Below are 20,182 nucleotides of genomic sequence, written 5' to 3'. Positions count from 1 at the left end.
GACATTGGGCACTATTGCTAAGCCTGCTGTCTACAAGCACTCCTAAATCCTTCTCCATCAAGGATTCCCCCAATATATCTCCATTTAATTTGTAAGTCGCCTTTTTATTCTTGCATCCCAAATGCATAACCTTACATTTATCTGTATTAAACCTCATTTGCCATTTACCTGACCACGTTTCCAGTCTCTCCAAGTCCTTCTGAAGAGAAATTACATCCTGCTCTGATTCTATTACCTTACACAATTTAGTATCATCAGCAAAGATGGAGACTTTGCTCTCAATCCCAACCTCAAGGTCATTAATAAACAAGTTAAAAATCAGGGGTCCCAGTACCGATCCTTGAGGTACTCCACTCACGACTTTAGCCCAACCTGAAAAAGTTCCATTTATGACAACCCTCTGTTGTCTGTCCTTTAACCAGTTTTCAATCCAGGTGCATATATTATTACTGAGTCCAATTTTCTTTATTTTGTACACCAACCTCTTGTGTGAAACCGTATCAAAAGCCTTTGCAAAATCTAAGTAGACCACATCAACTGCATTACCCTGGTCTAAATTCCTACTTACCTCCTCAAAGAAACAAATAAGGTTAGTTTGGCAAGATCTATCCTTCATAAATCCATGCTGACTATTACTAATAATTTTTTTTTCCATAAGGTATTCCTGAATATTATCCCGTATTAAACCTTCAAGTAGTTTCCCTACTATTGAAGTCAGGCTTACAGGTCTGTAATTCCCCGGGTGTGATCTAGCTCCCTTTTTAAATATAGGCACCACATCTGCTTTACGCCAATCTTGTGGTACTGAGCCTGTGGAAATGGAGTCCTTGAATATTAAATATAATGGTTTTGCTATTACTGAGCTTAACTCCTTGAGAACTCTTGGATGTATGCCATCGGGGCCAGGTGCCTTATTTACTTTAATTTTTTCAAGTCGCTTATGAACTTCTTCCTCAGTTAACCAATTGGTCATTAATATGGAGGTTGTGGCTTCCTCCTGTGGCGCTACTATTGAACTTGATTCTTCCCTGGTAAATACAGAGGCAAAGAATTTGTTTAATACCTCTGCTTTTTCCTTATCTCCAATAATATATATATAATTAGGTGTGTGTAAACTGAGAGCTATTTAGACAGCTAGCTCAGAGCAAGGAGCAAATCCTTTTCACATAGTCACAGACCTAGATGTTAAGCCTTTAGGGCAGTATACCGGTATTAATTCCCCTGCACCATGTATGCGGTCACCAGTCCTAACTCTCTTTTAACCCCAGTCATTTACCATCTGATTGCATGGGAACAGGTAAAAAAAAACATCCCCCACCCCTCGGAATCTGCTGAAGCGTATATTGAGATACCTTGGCGCACACTATGGAGCCGACGTCACGTGCGGGTGAGGTCAGATGCACCCAACATACGTTTCACCTATCAGCTTCATCAGGGCTGGAATCCACGCTCAGTCTTAAGAGGGTTTTATTCCCTAACGTTGCCATGGAGACACAAGAACACTTTGTATCATTGGTTAATCACCTGCTGATGTCACTGGTGTGCTACATCCCAGTGCTTTCGCTGAAATCCGGTTACCCATAGTACAGACAAGGTAAACAATATTATATGCAGTTAAGAGCAGCATATACAATACTGAAATGTTCTTTCGTCATGCCAATAAAGCTAATTTGATTGATTTGATTTACAGCTGTATGTTTAATTCTCAGTTCTGTAAAGAAGACGTACCTTCTTTGTTACTATGTATGCTGACTTTTATCAAGTATGATAATCCTGAGAGAGATAGTCAAGATAAAAGGTGATTGTTGGGAATGTACAGTGGCGAGAAAAAGTTTGTGAACCCCTTAGGATTTTCACATATTTCAAACCTAAAATGTTATTGGATCTTAATCTAAGTCCTAATAATAGATAAAAATAACATGATCAAACAAATGACACAAAACATGATACTTTTTCAACATTTATTTATCCATAAATGTTTCAACATTTAATATCCATGTGTGAAAAAGTATGTGAACCTTTACATTCAGTACCTGGAAGCATCTTATTGAGCAACAATGACTTCAATTAAGCATTTCCTATAACTGCTGGTCAGTCTCTCACATCGGTTTTGAGGTATTTTGGCCCATTCCTCCTGTAGCCCCCTTTCCCCTGGCCAAAGGGAAACCGCGGGCGACTACGTGTGCTGCTAAACCTGAGAGGCTTACAGGAAGCCAAAACCTTTGCTCCTGGGGAGCCTGGGGTGCTATATCTCACAGTGCAGCGCCTCCAACTATGAGGATCCCATCGTAGGCGGGATGTATTCCTCATAGGAACCAATAAACCACTAATACAACCGGGTATGTATAACTTTCTTTACCGAGTCCCCAGTATAGTAAATAATGCAGTACATACAATTAGACACACAATAATACAACAATGCAATACGCAATACCACAGTACCCCTGTGTGTTCCACCTAATGTATTGAGGGTGCCATGGCACTAATAACCCCGGGTGTCCGTCCCAGGAATCCTACCAAGTGTGAGCTTGCGCTAATTCCTGTGAATGTTGGTGCACGTTGGGTACCTGCCTGGGTACTCCAGTACCCAGGTGTAGCTTGTAAACTTGGACTGAAGGTCCCACGCAGCGGGGCCTCTGACAATAATCCCCTCTCTCCTAAGGGTCCAGTCCTCCACGTGAGGTGAGCTCCAGCTGGAGTGTCTCACACAAGTGTTTCTGAACCTGCAGCCTGGTCCCAGGCCTTAGGTCCCCACGTGGGTGTCCGTCCACAGACTAATGGGAGGGTTCTATCTGGGGCCTTCTCTACAATACTGTACTGGGTTGGCTTGGGGCCTAAGGGGCAGAATCTAGGCCTAGTCCAGGAAGCCACTTGCTCCCTGGACACTACCTACTCCTGTCCTGGCTCCCACATGACTGACTCAAGGGCTTTCATCCCGCGGAGCATATCATCTTCTCCCTTTCCAGTTTGGGGCATTTGCGCATGCACAATGTCCTTGCGGCGCCACCTACAATATGGCCTTTGCCATGTCCTGCACATGCGCAATGTACCCTGCGGCGCCACATGCAAGATGGCCACCGCACTATAGCATCTTGCACATGCGCAAAGCCTCGCGCATGCTCGATAGCTTTAAAAATGGCCACCGCCTGCCCCAGAGCATCGAAGCGGTTCCCCGACCCAGAGGCAGGGTAAGGGGACACAGCTACACTCCTTACAAAACTGCTTTAACGCAGTAACATTTGAGGGCATCCCTACGTGGACAGCTCGCTTCAGGTCCTGCCACAACATTTCAATGAGGTTTAGGTCCAGACTTTGACTAGACCATTCTAAAACGTGGAATTTCTTCTTCTGCTGTCATTCTTTTGTAGATCTACTTGCATGTTTAGGATTACTTTCGCTTCAGCTTCAGTTCACGGGCAGATGGCCTGACATTCTCCTCTAAAATCTTCGGATACAATGCTGAATTCATGGTTGTGTCAATGATGGCAAGCCGTCCAGGTCCTGAGGCAGCACTGCAGCCCCAAACCATAACACTCCCAGCATCCTACTTAACGGTTGGGATGAGGTTCTTCTGTTCGAACACAGTGTTTGATTTTCGTCAAACATAACATTTCTGTGAGTCCAAAAGTTCTACTTTTGACTCGTTTCTCCAGAGAACATTGTTCCAGAAGTCGTGTGGATCATCTACGTGCTCTTTGGCAAACTTCAGACGGGCAGCAATGTTCATTTTAGAGAGCAGTGGTTTCCTCCTGGCTATCCTTCCATGAAAACCATTCCTGTTCAGTCTTTTTCTGATAGTTGAGTCATGATCACTCACATTAGCCAAGGTGAGAGTGGCCTGCAGATCCTTGGATATTACTCTGGGGTTCTTTGTGACTTTCTGGATGATTTGCCCATGTGTTCTTGGAGAGATTTGGTAGGACAAATGCTTCTGGGTAGAGTGACTGTAGATTAGTGGAGCCACAAATCCTTAGAAATTGTTTTGTAACCCTTTCTAGACTGGTGAGCATCAATAACAGCTTTTATGAGGTCCTCAGAGATTTATTTTTGATTGGGGCATGACGTGTTTTCTCACACCTGTATGGTGAAGACCAAACTCATAAAGTTTCTGATCTTTATACAGTATGGGGCCTCCCAAATTCACCCCTGAAGATCTACCTAATTATTTAAACACCTGATTCTAATTATCCCCTTTAATTTAAATGATAAAACAGGGGTTTCACTTACTTTTGCACATAACCTGACTCTTAATTACTCATTGTTTGCCTAATTCACACATCATTTTGTTTCAAAAGACATGGAATTGGTTATTATAACCCCTATTGGATATTTAAGAAAATACTTGTTTTGATTCAAGAAGGTTATCATGGAAAAACGATGGCATTTCTGTATATATCATTGGGGTTCAAAAACTTTCTCACCACTGTAGACTTACTAGATGAAGGGGGAGAAGAGAGAACCTTCATTTAGCCCATTGGGAGTCAAGTGTTCAATCCACCTTAATTCCCTCTGTAATAATTTGTTATCCCAATCACCACTTCTCAAGTGTAGCACATCCACATTTCCTATGTGTCTATCACGGACATGTCTGGATATGAGGGTGTCCAGGCTGTTCTTAACAGAACCGGTATGTTCTAAAATACACCTGCGGAATTGTCGGCCAGTTTTGCCACCATACCGCATGAACAGGTCACTAGGTAGATGACCCCAAGAGTTTTACAGTTAATAAATCTGTGCATCAGGTAGGTACTCATTTTTTTGGCGTTCTCAAAGTATTTGCTGGGTGTGATGTATTTACATGCTTTACTGCTCCCATACTTATATGTGCCCACTGTTCAGAGATGAGTTCCTAGGGAAATCTTTGATCAGGTAAAAAGGGATTTGTAAAGGAAATGTGCAAAACCAAACACAAAAGATGTGTTGATCAACCAGGTGAGATGTCTTCTTTCAGTTTATAGCCAAAAGCAGGGCTGTCAAACTCGCATCTGAGTTTGCCTGGTTGGCCTGAAAGTTTCATCCGGGTGCCTTGTCTTCCTTCCCCCCGCTGGTGCACGCCTCCTCCCCCCGCTGGTGAGTGCCTCCTTCCCCCACTGGAGTGCACCTCCTCCAACTGCTAGTAGCGCACCGGAAAGGGTGCACAAACTTTTTTCCTCCTGCCCTATCTCCCCCTCCCATTCACCCTCCCCCAACCCCACTCCCCCTTACCTTGTCTTTGGCTTCAAATGACGCAGCGGAGTCATGTAAAATTGCATTGCCATGGCGACGCGCTATCGGAGATAAGGTAAGAGAACTGTTTACAGAGGCCTCACACGGTCCCCCCAACATTTGATTTAAATGCTTTGGGGAAGAGCGCGGGGTCTCTATTAGCACCGCCTCCTCCCCACCCCCCGAAAATCTCGCACAACCCAGTTTGGCACCCAATGCTGCCATGGTTAATTCCTTCAAATGAAAATATTTATGTATTTAATAAGCAGAAGACCATCACTCTTGATTGATACTGTATGTTCTGCTAATGGAGGTAGCAGCAGAATTATTATATACATTTGCAGAGGAATCAGATTATTAGTACTGTAAATTCTGTGTTGTGTGTCCGTTCCGTATATTACTTCTATAGAAACATAGAATTTGATGGCAGATAAGAACAACTTGACCCACCTTGTATTTGGGGTTGCCTGGTGTCCAGTATTGAACCGGACTGTCCTGTATTTGGACACTCTGACCAGAAAAGCTTTAGAGGTAATACTGGACATGTAAGTGTCCGATATTACCTCTCTGGATATAGTCACCTGAGAGCGGCTTGGGGGGCCGTGGGATTTCCCCGAGAAGGAAGAGAGCAGGGCTGTTGCTGGACAGCTTCCTCCAGCCTGATTAGCTGATGCTGGCTAATGTAGCCAATCTGGAGGAGGTGGTGGTGGATTTCCCATTAGGCCCGATAGGCCTGGGCTTAGGGCGGGAAAATTTAGGGGCAACAAATGTTCTGTTTTTTTCCCATGTACAAAGGCCCCGCTCTCTTCCCCAATGATTGCCGGGGGGAGCGTGGGGATTTTGTAAATGTCTCTTACCTTCTCCTTCTGCAGCTTGACGTCACGATGGTACGTGGTGATGCGTTACCATGACAACGTGACATCACATGGTGTCCCATCATGGAAATGCAGCGTCACGTGACGCGTTGCCATTTGATGCCGCGTCGCTGCAGAAGGAAGAGGGCGGCGCTGCAGGAGTAGGCCTAGGGCAGCAAAAAGGAAAGTGCCTATGGGCATCAATTTTAAATCCACCACTGAGAGGAGGTGTCAGGAGAATGAGGGTGTGGCCTAGGAGAGGAGGAAACAGCATGTAGCGGAGAGAGAGCTGTGTCTCTCGAGCGTGTATGTGTCTTGAGTGTGTGTTCCTAGAGCGTGTGTGTGTGTGTGTCTCGAGCGCTTCACCCCTTTCATCATTGTGTCCAGTATTTTTGGAGAAGCCACATGGCAACCCTGCTAGTATTTCCTATCTTTACTTTAAACAAGCATTCATTTTCAGGTACTGTAGAAATGGCATCTAAGCAGGTTATTGTTCTCATCCCATAAATGTTGTACTTCCACAAATAGCAAAGCATTAAAGAGAATCAGTGTGGTTGAGTTGCAGGAGAGGAAGAATGAGACATTGGGGCTGACATCTTATGTGTGACCTGAAAAAAAATCCCAATTTATCATTTTTTATTTCAATTTACATTTTTTAATTGTTTTAACAAATTAGTACATTGGAAGTGAAGCAGCCTGGGAATGTTTTTTTTTTATTTTTTAAGTTGATCATCTCCAACAAAAGTGTATTTAACTTTATAAAAAAAGGTGATCTGCCAGTTTGGAAATAATGTCACGATTCTAAAGTAAATGTAACTGGTTAAAATGTTCTACTAAAATACGAACAGATTAGAGAGATTGCAAATAATGAGGAACATCATGCATTCAATTATGTTTTACTCTGCTTAGCCATAACTCTGTGCACACTGCTGTTATAAAACTATACAAATCTAGCAGGCTCTATTGATTTACCATTTATATTTTAGCATTTTGCTACCGCTGAGTTTTAATCTTACCCAGCAGGCAGGGGACCACAATAATCCATGTAAATAATCCAATTAGTCTCTGTACATGTAAACCACATGTTTCTATTAAATGGACACATAATAATAATAACTTTATTTCATATAGCGCTTTCCTCCCAGCGGGACTCAAAGCGCTTCACGGGTCTTCCTTACCAGAAGCAGCATCCTCTAAATCAGGGGTGCACAAACGTTCCCCGCTACACCCCCCGGCTGCACTCCCCCCCTGCTCGCGCTGCCTTCCTTACCTTGTCTCCGGCGTCAAATGACGCACAGAGTCACGTGACGCCGCATTGCCATGGCGACGCGTCGCCAGAGACAAGGTAAGTGAAGTTACAGAGGCCTCACGCGATCCCGGGGCATTTAATTTACATGCCTTAGGGGAAGACTGCGGGGCCTCTGCAACCGCCCCGCTCCCCCCTGAAAAATCTCACACCCCAGTTTACGCACCTCTGCTCTAATTTACTAGACTGACATTTTATTCACCGAGCTTATCTATTTATGCACCTTTGAACTTTCTATGAACACCATAAGGCCTGGTCCCTGCTGGATACTGCAGCGCCCGCTGTGGCGGACGCTGCAGGGACAAGAGCCGCCCCACAATGGGGCCGGGCCCACTGCGAGGGGGGGCCGCTGCGCCAACAGAAACTCCTGCTCTCAAGAAAATTGAGAGCAGGAGTCGCGACGGAGCGCTAGGCCACGCCCCCCGGCGGTTCAGCCAATGAGAGTGAACCTGCCGGGTGACGTCACGGCCGTGCTCCCGTCACTCCCCAGTCACACACCCCCCTGTCTTTCCCCCTGCAGCTCTCTGCAGACCGGGGGAATCCGCTGCACGCGCCGCCTGCCTCGCAGACGTGCGTGCAGCGCAGGCAGCGGGGCCGCAGCCTAAGATTTGGACACTAACATTTGGATCTTTTCACTAGACTTGAATTTTATATACCGTGTATTTGGGGGGGGGTTCATTTATTTTTATATGGTTTTACTTAGTTTTCTCCTCTCCCCCTTTTGGAACTATATATTGTATTAATAGTTTGCTTCTCTGTTTTTCATTTTGCTTTAATTGTCAGTTACGTGCCCTTTGAGTTTATATATCTGACAGCCACCCCACATATGCGTATAACATATCATTACTAATATTGTGTTTAATACTATCGAGCACCCTGTTTGAGCACCAACTGACCACTTTGTTTACTCTATATATATATATATATATATATATATATATATATATATATATATATACAGTGGTTGACAAATCAGCAAAAAATCTACTCGCCACACAAAAAAATCTACTCGCCACCTAGTACCAAACGTGTGCTTGGTGGGCCAATAGGAGCTCGCCACGATGTTAAATCCACTTGCCCGGGGCGAGCAAATGTATAGGTTTGTCGAACACTGTATATATATATATATATATATATATATATATATATATATATATATATATATACACACAGTATATACTTTTTTAATTGTCTTGTCTTAGATATTGCTTAATATATTGATATATTTTTTTTTATATGCTTGAGTGCTCTTTTGGTTACTGTTTTTTCTTGTAGTTATATATCTATATATATATATATATATATACATACAGACAGAGCCGCCCTAACAACCGTTTCGCTTGGTATAACGCCCCAGAAGAAGCATTATACGAAACAAAGCGTTCATTGGGGTGGCTCTGTCTGTATGCATGTCCTCTGAGGAATCCGTGTATGCCTGCCTTATCCTCATCACTCGGGGAACTTGAACACTATTAACCCCCTACCGCTGCCTGCTGTATTCTATAAAACCGGGAGAGGCATCTGCATTCCATCTACACCCTGCATACTTTCAGGCTCACATGTATCTGCATGCTGCGGTTAGCTGATTGATTCCTGATTGCTTTTTGCTACCGCACAGGATTTGGCAGTATATCCACTTAGCTTATATAACAAGTATTGCGTGGACATTTGGGACTGTTACCTGCAAATTTGCATATCATTCTGCCACCCCAATGGGTTTGAATCAAGATCCATCTATCTTTGGACATTTGTTTTCACCCCATTGTCCTGTTGAATAACATCTTTTTTGGATTCATTCTACTACCATGTTTTTGTCCTTATCCGCATGCACATAAGTCTCTCCCACACTATCTAACCCTCACATCAGCACACTAGTGTTTTGCAGTGTGTTTGGGGATGTCTTGTTACACAGATAAGTGTCTGACCGGCCGGTCTAGATAGGGGGGACAGATGAATTTTTATTATTCACCCTGAACCTTATAGATTAATCAGGTTATTTCTGCTTGAGTTTAATCATGTCTAAACAGATTATATTTTATTAGACTGAGGTTCTGTTTTCATCCTGTGTACTTTGCAGGCATCACTGAGATTCATGGATTTCCTCAGATTGTTTTAATTGTCTTGCCTTAGATATTGCTTAATAAATTGATATATATTTTTTTATGTGCTTGAGTGCTCTTTAGGTTGCTGTTTTTCCTTGTAGTTATATTATATTTGACCTGTAGCACCGTCAGGGGCAGTTTATTTAAAGCCACACCTTTGACCTGACTATAACATCATTTATTTTTATTTAGTCTGTTGTAGATCTTTAGCGTGGATCTGCTGATAGTGATTGAAGATAAGGCTGCAAATGAGACTTGGTTATCAGTGCGAGTCCCTGAAAATGATAACTTTATTACTTTATTTTGTGCAATGTAAAAATTATACAAGTAAGACCCTTTGTCGCGCGACTTGCTGGAAGACAATGTAAAAACAACTAAAAAACAATTCTCAATGCTCAACCTAATACAGATAGAAATGGAAACTAAGGTGCACTGGGTTAATGAACATACATACTGTAGCACAACAAGTTAACTCAGGGTTAACAAAAAGAGCCCAGTTAACTGCACTCAAAGTATTTGTAACAGCTAAAATAGCCTGGGATAACAATTGTCTCACTAGGTGGAGTATAATAACTCCTGCCCAACGACACACTAGAGTGAGTATAATTTCACAAAACCAAAAATAAAGACATTTTATTAATTACATCAGCGACGACATAAAAAATCTATACATGACACACAAAATGCTAAAATCCCCTATGGGGCGATTGTATGCCACTCATACAACCTGATGTTCCTGGTGTGTATACTACGTTACCAGCCGCAGGTTACCCAACACGCGTCACACGAACCAACACCCTCAGAGACGCCGCCCTGGGTAACCTGCGGCTGGTAATGTAGTATACACACCAGGAACATCAGCTTGTATGAGTGGCATTTTGTGTATTGCTGCAATACCGGTGATTTAAAGCTGCAGTTCAGTCTTTTTTTTAATTTTTTTTAATTAATTTTTTTACTTCAATAGTTTCATGTGGGCAATCTCTAATTACCTAAAGAACTGCATAGCTGCCGGTCAATTCGTTCTCCGTCTATTGATCGGCAAAGTTTGGCGACATCTTTAAATATGGGGAATGTAAATCGTTGCTACAGGAACAAGCATGCTTGTTAAAATAGAATACAAGAAAATTGGTCTTTCAAAGTTGTTGTTTTTTAAACAGAAAATGCTAAAAGTATTTTTTCTTACTACAGAACTGATTTATTTAAAAAAAACACACATGCAGGATATTTCCTGAACTGCAGCTTTAATGCTCAATGTTTGTATTCTGAAGCCAGGGTCACGTGTGATGTGTGAATTGCCCCAGATAGCATTAACTCAGCTCCCTTTCCAAATCACTCCAAGTCCTCTAATATTTCCTTCACTTTATTGGAAAAGCAGCAGTAAATACAGGCACTTGTGGATGGTGTGTTGTAGTGATTTGTAGTTAGAAACAGGTAGAAAAAGATGGCCTTGCCATAGGAGAGTGACAGAGATGCGTACTGTACTCACTGTCTGCAGGGTGAAAAAGGAAGTGAGGAGCAATGTGGGTAAAAGGAATAGTCTTGGGACAGACTATCTGTGAACAAAACAGGGGGGAGGGCAGACTAGCCCATTCTGGTAAGGATCTCAGAGGCTGCAGTAGCAGCTCACTGATTACATGCCCAGAGGCAAGAAATGCAACATTGTTACATATCACACAGGCACAGTGTGTGTGTGCAAACTCCATGCAGCTGAAATAAGAACTGACAGGCAGAAGCTGCAAAGGAAAGAGGGGGGTGAAACAGGGATGTGATTCTTGTTCCATGACAGTTTGGTAACTATTCACTGGCAACATTGCAAGGATACATTCAGGACTATTTTTCCATCCGTGCATTGCTATTTACTGATACTGGCATTAGTCCTTTTGTCTAACATCATATTAAGTGTGGTGATTCAAGTTACAATAATATGTGTTCATGCATTTTTAGCTATCTTGCTTATTACTGTAGGCAGTGTTAACTTTTTGGCCGCAGCACCTATGTAAATAATGTGATTATACTGTGCTTATTTCGAGTCATGTAGATTTATGTTGACATAGATGGATTATAGTCTGTTTAGCCACGCTACTTACCTCATAGACTCTACAATATACCACTAAATCTATTTGGAGTGTGGTTATATACAGTATTCATTACGGTCATATTAGGCACTCATCTTTAGTGTGCTTATATCAACACTGGTCACATTTGGTCAGAGAACTTAGACTAGACCTTTGCAAGCTACAATTACACATTACCCACCGCGCCTTTGATTTTAGATATAGACGTCATTAAGCACCATCTGTATACATTCTATATACTTGGGTTGAACAACTGGTAATATACCGAGTTACAATTTGTGTTATTGCATATCACCCTAATAGATGTCTGCATACTAGCTAATATTTCAGTCTAGACCTAACACGAATTGCCCCATAGGGGATTTTAGCATTTTGTGTGTCATGTATAGATTTTTTATGTCGTCGCTGATGTAATTAATAAAATGTCTTTATTTTTGGTTTTGTGAGCTTATACTCACTCTAGTGTGTCGTTGGGCAGGAGTGATTACACTCCACCTAGTGAGACAATTGGAATCCCAGGCTATTTCAGCTGTTACAAATACTTTGAGTGCAGTTAACTGGGCTCTTTTTGTTAACCCTGAGTTAACTTGTTGTGCTATGGAAGAAAATGTACCCTGTTAAAAAAAATGTTTTGCAAGGATACTGATTGATTTTTGTAAGCGATATTGTGTTATTATTAGTTACCGTACGTTCTCAGACATAACTTCAAAATATCATTTTTGGCATACTGTCGCACTATATTTTTATGTCTACTGTAAATATAAATACCTGTGTTTTAGTAACCAACTTTTTTTGTTTTTACTTGTTTTCAGATCTTGGCAATCATATCGATCCTGTTTATCGTGCTCTCAACCATTGCATTATCCCTTAACACACTACCTGAGCTGCAAGAATTTGATGAGTTTATGCAGCCGAATGATAATCCGCAGCTGGCACACGTTGAAGCGGTATGCATCGCTTGGTTTACAATGGAGTACCTTCTGCGTTTCCTATCTTCACCAAACAAGTGGAAGTTTTTCAAAGGCCCATTGAACGTTATTGATTTATTGGCCATTTTACCTTACTATGTTACTATTTTCCTCACGGAGTCAAACAAGAGTGTCCTTCAGTTTCAAAATGTCCGACGTGTGGTTCAAATATTCCGTATTATGAGGATACTGCGTATTCTTAAACTTGCCAGACATTCGACAGGCCTTCAGTCATTAGGATTTACCCTGAGGCGGAGTTATAATGAATTGGGGTTATTGATATTATTTTTAGCCATGGGAATTATGATTTTTTCCAGTTTGGTATTTTTTGCTGAGAAAGATGAAGATGCTACAAAGTTTACTAGTATACCGGCATCATTTTGGTGGGCTACCATAACCATGACAACTGTTGGATATGGAGACATTTATCCAAAGACGCTACTGGGCAAAATAGTCGGGGGTCTTTGTTGCATTGCTGGAGTGTTAGTGATAGCATTGCCAATACCAATCATCGTAAATAATTTTTCGGAGTTCTATAAGGAACAGAAAAGGCAGGAAAAAGCGATAAAGAGGAGAGAGGCACTTGAAAGAGCTAGAAGAAATGGAAGTATTGTGTCCATGAATCTGAAAGATGCATTTGCTCGCAGCATGGAGCTGATCGATATTGCTGTAGATAAACCAGCAGAGGAATCTAATAAAATAGAGATCGCTAGTGATAACCATTTGTCTCCAAGCCGGTGGCAATGGTCTAGAAGGACAATGTCTGAAACAAGTTCAAACAAATCATTTGACAATAAGTACCAGGAGGTAAGTCAACATGACTCTCAAGAACAATTGAACAACGCTACGTCCAGCCCCCAGCACCTCAGTGCACAAAAGCTAGAAGAGCTGTATAATGAAATAACGAAAGCTCAGTCACATCCCAATGTCAATGCTGTCTACCATGAACAGTCTAGCATCCCACCTACATATGAAGAAGAAATAGAAATGGAAGATGTTTCATCAAAGAGAAATCAACTATCAGTAGCTCATAAAGATGTAATAACAGATATGAGAAGCGTTTCCAGCATTGACAGCTTTGCAAGTTGTGCAACAGATTTTACAGAAACAGAAAGATCTCCTCTTACACCATACCCTGCAAGTAATATTGAAATTAGATTTCCTTCATACACTGTGCTTGAAGAAGGCAGTCAAGAGATAAAAGTCTCACATTTTTTGCCACGTTCAAAATATACCAGTTTTGCTCCCAAAGATGTCACTTTTGAGTATAAGTTATCTGATATTCCTGTCAAAACAGATAATGAAGATCCTCACATATTACTGCAAGATCAGATTAGTAATGAATTAGAAGGCCCGCAAAGCTCCCTGAAAATTAACAATCCACTCAAAGCTAGATCCCTGAAAGTTAACTTTAAAGAAACAAAAAGCAGTGGTCCACAAACTTCAACAAACATTATAAGTTCATTGCCAGTAAACACAGTAGACCATCCCTTGTATACACATCTTCATCTATCCACACTTCTTCTACAAGATAACTTATCTGAGGAACAACCATCAAAGCCACACACTGACGTACCAAGGGTGCTTCAAAGATCTTTACAGATGTCTCCCTCCCGTAATCCAAAACTTTGTGCACTCTCTTCAAAAAAGAGAAGCAGTTTTACTGAAATAGACACAGAAGATGAAGACTTTGTGCAGATTTGTGGTGCAAAACACGACACTCAGCAGGACATCAAGACAAATTGCATCGAGGAAACACGTGATGGAAACCATGTAACAGCCGGAACTTCTGTAAGCTCTCCACAAAAAAACATAAGTCAAAACTGTACTCAGGACATTCACATGGCAGTGGAGGACAATAACCAGGGAGAAAGCAAAGTGGAAAATCATCTATTTGTCCCAGATATCCACTCAGATACTGGGGAAACAGGTTATTGTCAAACACGTGAGACCAGCATGTGACTAGATGTAAAAGCAATAAAGACTTTTTTTCTTAAAAGCACTAAGGTTGGTAACACCTGTGAACTAAAAAAGGGCCTCAAAGAGGTCCATGGACTATTAATTTTGCATGGCATGAAGGATTGTCTAGTTTTAAAAGTTCAGGAACCACCTTTTTATAACAACATAAACTGACTGAACAGCAGTGGGTAGTAAAGGAAGCTCTATTGAGAGCTGGTGTTCTGGGAAACCTGACCTTTTTGATCCTTTAATCCATGATTGTAGATATCTTTTAGAATGTTACAAAGCACTGTAGAATTTGCACACAAAAGGATTGAATGTCAACGCATGCATTAAGATACAGTACATGGGATATTGCTTTGAGCTTTAAAAAAAAAAGGCTATACTGTATGTGTACATATGTTAGTTAGAGGAAAGAGCATAGATATGAATACTGTATATAGGAAATGTGTGTACTGGGGCACAGGTACACCCTTCACAGTATACTGCTTGGAGGATTTGTACAGACTTATGTTGCAAAATTGCAACCTCCGCATTAACCTGTCAAATGCTGAAGAAGTCTGCATTGATCTTTGTGTTGTAGGCCTCTCTGGCATTGTAAGGGTTATGCATCTTAAGTATCATGCTTTCTGTTCAGAAAAAAATTGTTGGTTTAAATTAACAGAACATTTAAATTTTATTTTTGTGCTGTAAATCTCTGCAGATTTTGCTGTGAATAAAGATTGTTTTTTTTTTTTCCATTTTATTTAAAAAATAAAGTAAAAAATAGGCAAGATTTAATGACCATAAATACAGGTGTGGAGATTGTTGTTTCCTATGTAAAACTTGCCAAAATAGTAATAATAACATCCCAGTGTAAAATACAAAAGTACGGTTATTGATGGCCACATTTATAGTGGCGTCATGACAAATGTCACTTTGTTACATACATGTTGAATGCCATTGTGTGTATTACTTTCTGCTCGCTTGTATTTTTCTCTTAGTGTCTTTAGATTTCACATCTCTTCCAGAATGGGATTCTGAAGTTTTTATCCTGCCACGGTTAACAACTTTTTGGCTCTGAAAAATGTTAACGTCTTTCTATTTTCCTTTTCATTACAGACTTTTTTTTTTTATCTTGGGAGCTAGAGGAACTGTATACCAAAGCACACACTGTTAGGCTGCTCACTTGGAGTATTGGCAACAACCGTTGTTCTAAGACACATGTAGCACAGGCTTGTTACGAAGTGCATATGATATTACAGTATTTATTAAACTCACATCAACCATGCTTGGTTTCTCATTGAGCCTGGGTTTTATTGCAGGATGTGATACATTTTATGCATTGGCCTTCAAAAAAGTTGTAGTATGTCTTATCTGTTCCATGTAAAGATCATTATTATAATGATTATTCTTTCATTCCACTAGAATTATTTATTTATATATAAATATATATTTAATTTATTAATTTTTATTTATTGCATTCAGATGGGCAGATATGTTAAGTGCTTTTGGACTAAGAAAGAAATTGAAAGTGTAGAAAAAGCATTAGCGTAGCACTGGCTCTCAGAATGAATGAGAACCAGCATACACTGACAACTGATGTTATGGGATCAACATGAACATTCTCCATGGACAAACGTATACTGTACGTATACAACACAATGAACTGTTAACAATGCAATAGTCACTTTATCTATCCAGTGATTTGTAGTCTTGAACATTTAAATATTACCTTTTGTACATGTAAACCACTGCCATGTTTATCCCACAAAAGGTATCACAAGTTGCAAAGAAGTAAACTTCTATACCAAACTACTAACCCATTAGATCTGCCTGGAACTCAAATACATTCAGGTGCTGATTTTTGCTCCAGTATTTTTTAGGGAATATTTTTGTACAAAGCTTTCAGACCTTGTAAGCCTATTGTTTAATGCCAATTAAGAATATGTGAAGATGGTACATTAGTGGCCTTGAAATGCATGTTTTACAGATGGGGTAGCAAATTAAGACATCAAGGCTAAGTTTATGAAGTAGTCTCTTGCTATAAGATTTCATTCAAGAATAGATATAAGCATTCGTTTAAGTGAAAAAGGGGTATTTTAGATTATATATTTAATAAATTAACGATTTTTGTATATTTAATAGATGGTCTAAAAACCCTCCTTTTCACTTAAATAAGTATGTCTATCTGTTCTTGGATTAAAACTATATGCAGTGATGGTTCGTGGCAGATCCTGCCATACAGATACTCAGCACCGTCTCAGATACTCAGATACTCAGCACCGTCTCAGATACTCAGCACCGTCAAATACTTTTGAAAATCCCCCTACTTCAAAACAAACTACAATGGCAGTGCAGGGCAAGTATATCATTTTGTGGACTTTACAGCAATAAAATACCTTCCTGCTCTAGAAGACACCTTAAACCCCTGTTACCTGAATGTGTCTTCCAGCCCCAGAAGATGTCTCATGGCAGGAGATTGCTTAGAGAATGTAGTTCCAAATCTGTTCCACCATTTGTTAGATTTGCACAAAAAAAATGTAGTCATCGAAATATATGTATAAGGTGTGGTTAGGCCCAGAATAATTATTCAAAGCTTCCCAATTAACACAAACTCCAATTAATGGAAATATATAAATCAGGGCTCAACCTGTTGTACAAAAATAAATACTTTAATTAATCACAAGAATCTCAAGTAATTTGTAGCAGCACAATCTTAACTTCCCTGGACATACTTGAAAATGAGATTTGTGTCTCAATGTATCTTTACTGGTAAAGTATTTTATAAATAAAAGGCACATGGATAGTCATTTCTTTTTGCTACTTTATGTAGAGGTCCTTGAGGGAGCAGAAACATTGTCCTCTCTGATGCTTTACTAACAAACCGCTTGCTGAATGTTTTTGGAGTAGAGCTCTACTAAGTTTTTTTCAAGAGGGTAATAACTGTCATATATTATTCATGCTGTGATTTTAAGTGTTGGCCACACTTTAAGGTTGTTTAACCACATTGTTACTTTGCATTGCAGTGGGCAGTAAAACGCAACAGGGGCAGTTAGACATTGTCATAGATTAGTTGAGATTTTAGTGGAGGAATAATGTACTCATTAGAATGTATATATGTTTATGATTGATTGAGCCCTGATGTATATATTATGAGATTTGGGGGTATTTGCCATAAAGTATACCTATCTACTACACATACATTGCAGATGTGGCAGACTTCGTTGCTCCTACTGATAACAACATACTGCGCTGTAAGGCAGAATATCACAGAGTTTCTATAGGATTCAATGACAGAAATAACGCAGAATATCCCACTATCACACGCCAGTGGGAGTAATAGCCTTTGCTACATCTACTGTATACTGTACGTTGGCCAATCTAATTATCCCAAATCATCTCAGCTCTTGCAGATTATATATTTTCCTATTGTGTTCTGTATGTTACAATCTTTAGATTGCTAATAGTTTATGCTATAATTTATGTTTAAATGATATTTTGGTTAAAAGATGCTTTTAGCATTTAGTAAGTAAAAAGCATGACATTTACACACATCCATAACATAGGGACCATTTTGGGGGGGAAAATAACCAACTATTATTAGTTTAACTACAATACATAATCATAGGGGTAAAGTTTGATTTTCTGAGAATGCTGTCTGGTCATTAACTCTGAAACTGATATTTGTTTTAGGTGGTGTCAATGTATACCTAATATTTTCATATTTTATATCCCTAATATTTTTGGGTTTCTCTGTTTTAAAACATTACCATTTTTTAGTAGCATGTGTTAATTTTCAGCTTATATTTCAATGCATAGTAAATACCAGTCACTATTGCTATAACTGAAGTCTCTTCTGTATGTAACGGTAATGGCAACAGCTCCTAAAAATATATATTTTTCTTTCTTGTAAATCATCAGTAACAAAAACACCAAGTTGTGGAAGAGCTTTTTTTAGTACCTATGCTTTTTACCAGTATAAAAAAAAGAAACAAAAATCTCTGTCTAGATATTAACATCTTGCACGTAACACCAGTGGCTCCTATTCATGTCATTCTTATTCCAACTCTCCCACTATTTGCAGCTCTTAATCTCGGCAAAGAAACAAAAAGGGAAGACAGATATCTTTAAGGTTTAACTTTCAGAACCACAATTGGGGGCAGTACGAAGATATACAAAGTTTGTATCCACATGAGTAAAATCATCCAGATTGTATACATATTTTAAAATGTGAACATTTGTAACTGTGTTTCATTATTTTTGTGAATTTAGCTCACAAGTTACATATCAAAGTGCCAGGAGAAAACTGGAGCAATAAAACTGTACAAAATGGGAAAGGAATGACAGCTCATTGACACACACACACACACACACACACACTATAAATAAATATATATATATATATATATATATATATATATATATATATATATATATATATATATATAACACTGCAAGGTGCTACACTTACGATGTGTAATGTATGTACATAGAAAGAAGGGAAAGAGCCCAATGATACCCCTTGCTAATATGTGTACACTCTAATATATATATTATCTCTCATTTAATTCAGGAAAAATCTTATACTAAAAGATCCCTTAACTAGTACAAGAAATGTAAAATATTTCAAACATTTATTCATACTATTCAAGAAAATATATGATTTCAACAAATGTATTCAAAACAATATAAAAAATACATATCAGGGGGAGAGGGAGACACTAATAGTGTCACTATCAAGGATTAGTATAGCTGAAATATATTATAAAGTGATCTACCTCATATAATCAGATCTAATAAGGTGCAAGCAAAATTTACTGGCATACTTGCATTTATTTTTTAAAGGGATTCCATGGGCATCCCTGAATGGTGATCTGCAATTTTCAGGTAATTTGAAAATGATACCAAATTCAGAAGAATTTACAATGCATCTGATCTGAGACACACCTTTTAGAGAGGGTTGGGGTTCCTTACAATGCATCTGATCTCAGGCACGCTATTAGAGAGGGTTGGGGTTCCTTACAATGCATCTGATCTCAGACGCGCTACTAGAGCGGGTTGGGGTTCTTTACAATACATCTGATCTGAGACACACTATTAGAGAGGGTTGGGGTTCTTTACAGTGCATCTGATCTCAGACACGCTATTAGAGAGGGTTGGGGTTCCTTACAATTAATCTGATCTCAGACTCGCTATTAGAGAAGGTTGGGGTTCCTTACAATGAATTTGATCTCAGACTCGCTATTAGAGAGGGTTGGGGTTCTTTACAATGCATTTGATCTCACATTATTAGAGGGGGTTGGGGATCCTTACAATGCATCTGATCTCAGACATGCTATTAGAGAGGGTTGGGGTTCTTTACAATGCATCTGATCTCAGATGTTCTATTAGAGAGGGTTTGGGTTCTGCAGAATTTCACGATATAATTAAACAGTTCCTTAAGCCAAAAAAAGGTTGAAAATCACTGCATCACAGTGTAGCATATTGATTTACAGGTCTAATGATCCTAGTGATAGCTTAGGAGAGAAAGCTCTCTAAATAAAGCTATACAATTAAAACTAGATTAGATACAAAATGTGCCCTGTACTTCCTGATATCATATAGCAGAGTAGCAAAGTAGGCTGAAGTATCAATAAAGTGTCAATTGTCTGTAAAATCCGCTACATAGCAACAAGTGTCTCTTCTTGCTGTGTGTTAGACTGTACCTGCCAGATGGCATCTGCACGCTCTG

The 20,182-nt window shown here is 39.8% G+C and overlaps 1 protein-coding gene across 2 annotated transcripts in view; it reads left to right on the top strand.

The window, feature by feature from the left end:
* KCNB2 (potassium voltage-gated channel subfamily B member 2) overlaps positions 1–18,854 on the top strand; it is a 325,087-nt gene extending 306,233 nt beyond the window's left edge. The window contains exon 3 of one of the 2 annotated variants that reach the window (XM_075583482.1): positions 12,355–18,854. In XM_075583482.1, the coding sequence (XP_075439597.1) occupies positions 12,355–14,472 (2,118 nt within the window). In that variant the 3' untranslated portion in view covers positions 14,473–18,854. The remainder of the gene's footprint in view (positions 1–12,354) is intronic. The other variant, XM_075583478.1, reaches the window with a different exon arrangement.
* The last annotated feature ends 1,328 nt before the right edge of the window (positions 18,855–20,182 follow it).

The sequence above is a fragment of the Ascaphus truei genome, chromosome 2 (genome assembly GCF_040206685.1).
Source record: "Ascaphus truei isolate aAscTru1 chromosome 2, aAscTru1.hap1, whole genome shotgun sequence".
NCBI classification, from domain to species: domain Eukaryota; kingdom Metazoa; phylum Chordata; class Amphibia; order Anura; family Ascaphidae; genus Ascaphus; species Ascaphus truei.
The sequence above is the reverse complement of the archived record's forward strand: the minus strand, read 5'-3'. Positions and strand labels throughout refer to the sequence as shown.